The sequence below is a fragment of the Chinchilla lanigera genome, unplaced genomic scaffold (assembly GCF_000276665.1).
Source record: "Chinchilla lanigera isolate Chin_1 unplaced genomic scaffold, ChiLan1.0 scaffold00102, whole genome shotgun sequence".
NCBI classification, from domain to species: Eukaryota; Metazoa; Chordata; class Mammalia; order Rodentia; family Chinchillidae; genus Chinchilla; species Chinchilla lanigera.
The window spans coordinates 6,741,884-6,752,308 of NW_004955503.1; the positions used below are offsets into that span (position 1 = coordinate 6,741,884).

Sequence of the window (10,425 nt, forward strand, 5' to 3'; positions counted from 1 at the left end):
AAGGGAAGGGAAGGGAAGGGAAGAAAAACCTCTGCAGGAATGTTGAAAATACTCAAGATCTGCTGAGCTTGGCAGTTTCCAATAGTTTTCATTTAGCATGGCTTCCAAGTAAAGTACTTTGCCAATAGTGCAGGAAAACTCATTCCACAGAAGTACACTGAACAGTTTAAATGTCACCAGTATGGTTCTATAGTTTTCTACAAATGACTGAATATACAGCCTGCACTTTTTCTTCTGCCCAGGTAGGCAGCAGTCTAACATTCCCTAGATTCTAACCTAATTTTTCTAAGCAACAATCTATCAGTGTTGCTACCTATAAAATAAACACTCTCCCAACACTCAATGGCTAGCAGTGTCAACATTTTTCTCAACAATGGATAGTATTTCTAAGGAAACGAGCCCCTATTGGGAGACCTAACAACACTGAATCTGACAGCAATACCTCTGTCTTCTGCTTATGTCAGACTGACTAAGAGATCAGTTTGTTGCTATAGGTAGAATTTCTCATCTCCACCTGACTACAGAGTTAGAACTGAGAATATATTTATAAGCAGAAGCAAATAACATGCCTAAATGAATTTACTACCTGTCACAAACCATGTCAGATTTCTGAATTAACTCTGTGGTGCCAGGAGGGTGCTCCATACTGCTTTTCTTCCCTTTTATAAATTTATTTTTCATTAGTTTATATTTGCCGTACATCATGTTTACATTCCTTGTGAGAAGTTGGTACATGTACACAACACATTTTAATTCCTTTTTCATTCATTTTTCTCTCCTTTTTCTTCCTCTCTCCATCTGTTAATTCTTCTCCCATTTGAGAAATATCCTATCTCCCTTCTTCCCTTTTAAAATGATTTCTCAAAAAACCTTGCCAGGAACTGGAGATTTAGCTCAGCAGCAAAAGCGCCTGTCTGGCAAGCACAAGGTCATGAGTTTGATTCCTGGTACTGGAAGAAAAAAAAAAAAGACCTTGCCAATATTCAAAATCTTTCTTTAGGGAGAAAGTATGTACCACTGGTGGAGAAAACTCACTCAATAAATACTTAACTGTCAACAATGTCCAAAGCTCTTCAGGGATACAAAGAGGTAAATGGTATTGCCTCTGTTTTTCTAGTCAACAGCTATATTAGCCTTTTCACTCTTGAAATAACACTCGTTTCTACAAAGCTTTCCAACTTGTTTTTCTACTTGAGCTAGGGAAAATTTGACCAGGTTAAACTAATATGCTGTCACAGAAAAGAACAGACACTGAAAAACAACCCAACCCAGTGCAGGCTTTACAAAGCTGTCACTAAAAAATGTATCATTAGAAAGCAACTCTGGCTCTGTAGACAATTTGCTTTTTCAAGCTTTTAGTTTTCCAAACTTTTTTCACAGGGCCAAGTGGATATGAAGAAACCTAATAGATAAAGACCTCCTAACAACAAACAGAAGAAAGACATCCAAATAGCACCAGCAAATCTGGCCTAGATTGTGACAGGTAGCAAACTCCTTTAGACTTGTTGCTTACTTCTAGCTATAAATATGTCCTAAATTACAGGTTATATGTTTACTAAATTTTATGGTAATAGTCATCTTTGTCTTTACAAAGAGAATTATCTCTTTTAGAGGGCAAAAGAAAGTCTGAGGTTTTGTTTCAACCACTGGAGAAGAACCTAATAAGCACCCTTTCCAAGGAAGTACTAGTGAGAAGTTACTTGTTGCTTAATGCATGGCACTTTGCAGAGTTGCAAAGATATAGATATAGATATAGATATAGATATAGATATAGATATAGATATAGATAATCAGAGACTCCAGAGAACTTGAAGACAATGTAATAAGGCTGAGAAAATAGCAGCCTGGAATAAACTGAGTAGGGTTGGTTAGCCTATGAAATAGAAGGCTAAGGGAAGACAATAAATATTTCCTGAAATTTAAAGAGCAAAAGGAATCAAATGATGATAGGATGAGACTGTTAGCTAATATTTATCAAGGAGAGCTCTTTAGATTCTAAAATATACAGACACAAGACTGTCAAGGCAGTATTTAAGCCCTGTATAGATAGAAAGATAGGGAGTAACACCTAACTACTCTAAACATGTTCAAATCGTTAAGTCCCAATAAATTTCATGGAGAGTAAAGAAATGAGGGGGTGATTACAGAGCACTTGGAAAACCAAGTGGTAGCTTTAGAAACATCATAGGTTGTAGGTGATCCCTTGGCTTAACACAAGGGAAAAATACTTTCCAAACTGGTTTGCAGAATATCATTTTCTATTTAGTCAAGGCTGCCAAGAAAACCATTGGAATTCTTAGTAATTAGCTCAGAAACTTGGCTTTACTACAAAATATTGGCTCTGAAAGGACCATATCATCCTAAGCACATCACTTTAGTCTCAATTTTCAGCGAATTTCTAGTAGCAAGCTGAGACAACACCTCACTACAAAGGCTCCGGAAAATAAGGTGCCCCAGTTAGTTCCCAATTAAAGTATTTTATGAATGGGGCACAATGAGTATGTCAGAGCCTCTTTTCTTCTGCTCTCCCAGATCTATGACATGGAGCACACTTTCTATAGCAATGGAGAAAAGAAGAAAATTTACATGGAAATTGATCCCATGACCAGAACTGAAATATTCAGAAGTGGAAATGGCACTGAAGAAACATTGGAAGTGCATGACTTTAAGAATGTAAGTTGGATGTTTTCCCCTTAACTTTTATTACTTAAAATTTAGAGCAATTGAGACAAATTAAAAATAGTCTTCAGCTTCACTTAATTTATAAGATGAAGCTTTCTATTTGAGTTCAAATTTAGTTTGTCTGAGGCCCTGACAGATAATGGAATTCATTCATTGTGACTATTTCAGGAAATTTTATTATTGTTTTGTCTGTGTTATAGGGATACACTGGCATCTACTTTGTAGGTCTCCAAAAATGTTTTATCAAAACTCAGATTAAAGTGATTCCTGAATTTTCTGAACCAGAAGAGGAAATAGATGAGGTATGTAAGAATAATGGTGGTAGTAAACAGCATCATCTACTGGGTACTAACAACGTGTCATTGTACTAAATTCTATAATTTCATTTGGTTCTCAAATAACCCTACTGATAGGCACTACTATAATCCCATTTTTCAGGAATGAAATTAAGGCTCAGAACCAAAAGTGATTTATTCAAGGTCCTATAGCTAATGAGTAGTAGGCTGGGGTCTTGAATTCAAAGAACTAAAGTTCATGCTTTCGGGTATAATACAATTTTTTATACTTGTATACCCACCACCATTATGTATATTTGCTCTCAAACCAAAGATTGCAAGCAAGGAGGGTGAACCCAGAGGTCCAAAATCAATCTTGCTTAAGATAAAGTTTTAAAATAATAAATTCCACAGCCTCCTGGCATCCTAGCCACTTTCTTCGCACTCTAATAACCACCTGTTTTAAAGATTTCTGTTTATTCACCTTACCAGTTTAGGCTGGAATATTAATGAGATAAACCATATTACTCCTCATTAGAAAGGTAAAAACAAAGAATGTGAGAACTTCATTGTAATATAAATTCTCTGAAAACACTAGTAGGCTAGGGTGAGGGAACCTAGGGTGTCAGTGTGTCATACTCACTTTTTTCTCATTGCTGAGACAAAATATCCAACACCTAAAGTTAAAGGAGGAAAGGTTTATTTTGGCTCACAGTTTATAGAGGTTTCAGTTTAGAGCTGGCTCCAAGGTAGAAGGGCATCACAGAGGGAAAACAATTCATTGTGGGCAGAAGGCAGCAAAGCAGCAAAGTGGTGAAAAACAGGAAGCAACAAGTGACAAGAAATGACCCTCTTTTTGTCCCTTATATCTTCCCCAGGCTACTCACCCTTAGAGTGGGTAGCACTCACTCCCAGGGTGGGGCACCCTTAATCCTAGTATCATACTATGAATTAACAATGGTATCACATCTTTAATCCCAGCATCATACAACCTAGATTCACCCACCTCCCAAAAGCCCTACTTATGAGCACATGAGGCTTTGGAGGTATATCTAGTCATAACATGGTACAATCATTGAATGCCCCTTAAAGCCTAATGGGTGATGGATCACTACTACCTGAATAAAACCATCATTAGAGCTCTTTAAGCTCTTTATTTTTCCCTGGTATTCTGTCTGTATTACATCATGGGGAAAAAGCGAACTTTAGCTAAAGCCATATTGTGACAACATACCCCCACTGTAAGAAGAAACAAATGAGCATTTGTTTAGTTCCGATTGGCTTGGTTTGGTTTATTATTTAACAAAAAATTTAAAATGGGATTATGACAATAGCATAGTGGCCTATATATTCTGTAAAAACTTCTATTTTTTCTCTTTCTACTCTTTTTTTTCCACTTTTCTCCAACCCAACTGTCTTCATCTTAATTATCAATGGCCAATTTTTCTTTTTTTCTTTTTCTTTGGGGGGGAGATGGGATTAGGGAGCCCATTTTTCTTCTCATCACCCCAATTTCAAAGCTCTATCATTGGTTCCCACACTACTATTTCATGCTACTGGTCTCCTCATAGCTGAAGAAATTACAGAGCCTTTTTTGCTAGAATTTCTAAGGAAATATCTGCAAAGATGATTCTCAGCTCCCAAGGTCTATGGTAGTAACAGATTTTGCAAGTTTTTTTAAAATGAGCTTAAATTAGATGCTTCTGAGAAACAGATCAACTTCCAGGGTATTAATAATGACTACAGAAGGCAATGAAAGGATAAAAGAATCAATGCTGTGTGTGGTGCCATACCCCTGTAATCTCAGCACATAAGAGGCAAGAGGATCACTGCAAGTTCAAGGCCAGCCTAGGCTACATAGTGAGTTCAAGGCCAGCCTGAACTATGTAGTGACACTCTGTCTCAAACACACACACACACACACACACACACACACTCACACACATGAGAATCAGTAGGATTAAAAAGCTATTTTTTGTAACTTCATACAATAATTTTTACAAAAACTATTGTAAGAATTTGAGTATGGCCAGCTACCAATGAAGGCTTGAAGTGATATAACAGATGTATTTTTCTAAAAGAGATGAATGAAAAACTTATAATGTCTCAGTTGGGCCCTAATTTATTTTTCAATTAACTTTGCTAAATCTTTTAAATAACACAAGTATTCATCTCATAATAGTAAAAATATTGCACCTTCAAGAAAATTCTATTTTTGTATTCAAACTACGGAAATTTTTATCAATCAAATTTGCAGTCCTAAATGGCAAAAAAGATCCTCTTATCCTGTCCTTCCCTCTGTATCCATGGTGTGTGCATGTTAAACATGCAGAGCAGGTATGTAAATGAATCCGATTTTGCTAACAAAGCTAGTGAGCATATCACCCTCATTTTACACAATACCTTTCAATGCATCCCAAGGTCTTTACAGACTCAAGGGCAAAACAGCCAGGGCTTGAAAGCTGTGAATGACTTAGGGAAAATTTATACAAAGGTGTATTTCTGAAAATAAATGAAAACACTGAAATCATAAAGCCAGAAAGAAACAAAAAAGAAAAGAAAAAGCCTCATTAACAGTGGGGGAACACTGAAGCCTTAATGATGAGTAAGAACTAATTATAGAAGACAACACTAGGAACTGAAAAGAAGATATCACTCTTAGAAATATTTTTTTGTTGTTGTTTTTCTCCGGTACCAGGAACTGAACTCACGACCTTGCACTTGCCAGGCAGGTGCTTTTGCTGCTGAGCTATATCCCCAGCCCCTCTTAGAAATATTAAAAGGCTCTGTAAAGCAAAAATGCTCTGAGATAAACCCTACATATCTAGAATGAAGGGAATAAATTAGTGATGAGACCAGTAAGGTCATAAGATGGAGATGGAACTTTAAAACATAAAAAGATACTTTTAAAAGATATCTTTTGTACTACAAAAGTTTTTTTTACTACAAAAGAGTTGCCATTAATACAAAATCTCATAAAAGAAAATTATGTTCAGTTGCTGTTTACCTGATCTCACTAGTTTGGATTATAAGATTTTTTTTTTTTTTTTAGTTTGAGAGCAAATCCTGGTGGCAAACTAGCTGAAGTTTAAAACAAACCAGGCACTCACAGCACACATTTAAAAGACAGAAAGTGTAAATCACTTTGGCTTCCAGAAGCTCAAATTAATACATACATAGTGCAGGTGGGAGCCCAGAGAACAGAAAGTTTTTCCAGCTTTAAGTGAAAAGGTAACAAGGAAAGCTCCTGTTGCATTGAGCAGTCTTGCTATTAGAGCCAGGAGGGAAAGATCAATTGTTGACTCCCCCAAGGGTATCTTCTGAAAGAATGGGTACAGAGGTAGTTCACCAGAAGCCCTAGACTGAAATTGGTATTCAGACTCAAAGGTCCCATTTCTTTTTATAAAAATATCTCTGCCATTCCCCACCCTGAACCACTTTCTTCTTTCAGAATGAAGAAATTACCACAACTTTCTTTGAACAGTCAGTAATTTGGGTTCCAGCAGAAAAGCCTATTGAAAATCGAGACTTTCTTAAAAATTCCAAAATTTTGGAGATTTGTGATAATGTGACCATGTATTGGATCAACCCCACTTTAATAGCAGGTATGGCATCTTATCCTCCTTCTTCTTTTCCTCCCAAACACAGCAACGGTTAATATTTCTAGCATTGAAAAACTACACTTCTAGGAAAACAAATGATCAGCTTATATCTCCTTGGATGAAACTGTATGTGCTGACTGCCAGTGAGGAGGGAATTTTTCACAGCCAGGTTATAAATCAGATAAATGAATGCTGACAGGCTTTTAAATATCTCAGCAAAGGTAACACCACCTTAATGCATCTAATGATAGCAAAAGGCTAATCTGTCTTTTTTTGCACATTTATATTCACTGCAGGAGGAATGCCTCACAGTTACTCAAGCCACTGTGGGCCCAACCTAAGAGCAGAGAAGAGAAGGGCCAAAACAATGCCGTGTTGTCTCATGGATTCTCTATGTCAAATGGTGGCATTCTCTGAAAGAGACAGGTCAATCACTGCAGTACAAATTTCTTTGCAGCTGTTTTAAGAATCATTATAAGCAACTGAGGGCTAGGGGTCCAGAATAGAAAAGCCCAGCCCTCAACTTCTATTCAGCCCAGAGAGGTCCTTAGACATTTTATTCTGTCTAGTTAATACAGACTTTCATCTCTCTCATTGTTGACAGCTCACAGTACTATGTTACTCTACAGAGGATGCTCCCACCAATGCTTACAACTACTGATACTCTTTGGAATTTTAAGAAAAAAGTAACTGAATTTAACGTGATGCCTAGCCTAGACTGGATGTTGGAACAGAAAAAAAGGACATTAGTAAAATGCAGTGGAAGTCCCAATAAAGTCTATAGCTTAGTTAATAGTATTATACCATTATTAACTTGTGTTTTTTTGATAGTTTAATGTTAACTTTTTAGGTTTGATAATTTTTACCACGGTTACATAAGATAACAGTAGGAGAGACTGGGTAAAGGGTATATGAGGATTCTGTGCTCTCTTTGCAAATCCACTATAAATCTAAGATTATTTCTAAGAGTTTTTTAATTAAAATTTTTAGAAAAGAGAAGGGAACAGATAGAAGGAGAATGTCAAATTGAATTAGGCAACCAAGAAATATTTTTGAGTACTTATGGATAAATCATCGTGGAATACATAGACATCCATCATCTCAATTTTTAACGTAGTACACTAATAAGGCAAAGCAGTGTATGTTTAATGTCAAACAAGCAAAGAAGCTGTGTGTGTGGGAATGGGGAGGGTTCTTTTGGAAAATACTCAAGGTACCAATTGAAGAAGCTAGGAAAAGTGGTCCACATGTGCCTTAATGATGCCAGGCAGAAGACAATGAAAATCTGTATTCCCAACTGCTATTCAACCCAAACGCTTCTTTCGGAAACACTTGCAGAGCAGTTGCACCACAATCTTATATTTATTATCTTAGTTTCCGAGTTACAAAACTTTGAAGAGGATGGTGAGGATCTTCACTTTTCTACCAATGGAAAAAAGGGGATTGAACAAAATGAGCAGTGGGTGGTCCCTCAAGTAAAGGTGGAGAAGAGCCGCCACACCAGACAAGCAAGTGAGGAAGAACTTCCAATAAATGACTATGTGAGTTATGTTCATCTTACTCTGTTTTAGAGGAGGATAAAAGAACCCTTAATAAAACTTACTACCCCTCACATCACAGTCACTGAAAGAATGATCATGATTTTAAGAAACAAATTTGTAAGAAACTTGGAATCTCCAGAAGGCTTATGTAAAACCAATCAATCTCTATTGATATATCCCTGTGGTCAGGCTCAGAAACCTAATTTTTCGCCAGCCCCTTAAATCAAAGAGTCATGTAATTCTTCCCTGATTGATGGAGACTCTTCTTAGTGAACTTTCCCCTCCAACATTATCTTCTTCATCTTTCAGACAGAAAATGGAATAGAATTTGACCCCATGCTGGATGAAAGAGGCTATTGCTGTATATATTGCCGTCGAGGCAACCGCTACTGCCGTCGCGTCTGTGAACCTTTACTAGGTTATTATCCATATCCATACTGCTACCAAGGAGGACGGGTCATCTGTCGTGTCATCATGCCTTGCAATTGGTGGGTGGCCCGCATGCTGGGGAGAGTCTAGTAGGAAGATTGAGTTCTAATACTCAACCTTCTTTCAGCCAATATATAATGAATGCATGCTATTCAATGAATTTCTGCCTAAGAGGCATTTAGCTCCCAATAGCCAATTCTCCAGAATTACTTGTAGGTAATCCCTCTCTTCGTGTTCTAATAAACTTCTACATCATCACCAATGGCCTGATTGCTGCTGAACATGCTGGGTAAGTGTTTGCTAAGACTCTTTCTGGTAAATGAAATGCAGCAGATCTGTCTAACATGGATGGCAACAATGGAAGGTCATACCTTATCATCAAGTTTGAGAATAGGAAAGGACAAACATAATGATTCTCAAATCTCACATTTTATTCTCATATTTTTTTGAGAAGGTAGAAATGTGGGGATAATAAGAAAATGGCCCCATAAGTGAGGGATAAAAACATACCTTTTTGTGCATAGCCCCAGGGCTTAATTATCAGAAAGACATACTGTGGACTTGTTTCAGTGTCTATTAAGCTACTGGACAGGCAGCGAGTCACAGAGGGCTCACATGAAAATATTCCGGGTGCTCAGACTCAGAAAAGGAGAAACCTAACTTAGAAAAAGGGTCCTAGACTGTCCTTTCTTGTGAACAGAAACTCCACTTTGGACAAATTCAACATTGTATAACCTTTATGGCTGACTTCTCTTTAGATCAGTGTCTGGTTACACAACTTTCCAAGGCAATTATCTGAAAATCAGGATTCATGAATATCATTCACAGAGATGGGCATGGTGGGAAGTTATTCAGGTGAAGAAACAAATGGAATTTCTTTTCCCAAACCACAGGGAACTGGCAGTACGCCACTTGCTTAAAGGAAGGGTGGGGCCTACTTTTCAGTTTCCCCATATTTTGCTTGGGAAAGGCAAAATGGACAAAGAGGAAAGAAAAAGAATTGCTTAGTGGGTAATGTTAACCTTGATGTCTAAGCCAGGTGAACTTTCAAAATTCATGCTCTGCCAATCTGTCAACCCTTCTAATTTAATTTGAAGGTAGCATCCCTCACTACTCAACTTCCAAGTTATTGTGCCATGAAATTATTTGTCTATATCTTTCTGTCAGAAAGATATTTTCAAATAAAACCTTCACCAAGGTGCCTGTGGACCAAGAGTCATTTTCTCCCATTTAATAATTGAGGAAATACATAGGAACAGATTTATCCAAGGCTGAGTTAAGATTAACTAGTTAAACAAGGCATGGTGGCACATACACACATAATCCTAGCACTGTAGGAGGCTGAGGCATGAGAACTGAAAATCTGAGCCCAGCCTAGGCAATTTAGCAATGTAGTGAAACCCTGTCTCAACATGAAAAATAAGAAAAGGGCTGGGGACATAGTTCAGGGCAAAGACTAGTTAGTCCTTGGTAGTATCCATGCCATACTTGAAACACTAATTTTCACACAATGAGAGCATAATAAAACATATCTAGCAATGTACACCATAGGAATATTTTTATTGATGATTCACAAGACATCCAATCATTTTAGAGTGCTTACATTATAACAGATATTAATTTATAGTTGAATTACAAAAATATAAAGTATGACATTAATTTGAGGTGTGTGGACTTTGTGATGTTCTCTACCATTGTTTAAATAAATCAATCATTCATTTTAACATTTTCAAAAGTCAGCCAATAATTTTAAATTCCTGAGACACTCTACTTTATGCACTCTCTAGTGTACTATATGCACCATGTTTTGTGGGAGATACAAATAAAGTAGAAAGTATTTCCAAAGAAAGATAAGACACTCAAACCGCCTAAGCAGCAATACAGGAACTTATAAAC

The 10,425-nt window shown here is 37.0% G+C and overlaps 1 protein-coding gene across 1 annotated transcript in view; it reads left to right on the top strand.

Annotated features, from left to right (window-relative positions):
- Nucleotides 1-8,810, top strand: part of Tnmd (tenomodulin) — a 17,903-nt gene extending 9,093 nt beyond the window's left edge. The window contains exons 3-7 of the mRNA XM_005406931.2: nucleotides 2,533-2,673; nucleotides 2,883-2,984; nucleotides 6,409-6,562; nucleotides 7,934-8,100; nucleotides 8,410-8,810. Coding sequence (XP_005406988.1) covers nucleotides 2,533-2,673; nucleotides 2,883-2,984; nucleotides 6,409-6,562; nucleotides 7,934-8,100; nucleotides 8,410-8,619 — 774 coding nt within the window. The 3' untranslated portion in view covers nucleotides 8,620-8,810. The remainder of the gene's footprint in view (nucleotides 1-2,532; nucleotides 2,674-2,882; nucleotides 2,985-6,408; nucleotides 6,563-7,933; nucleotides 8,101-8,409) is intronic.
- Nucleotides 8,811-10,425: the final 1,615 nt, after the last annotated feature.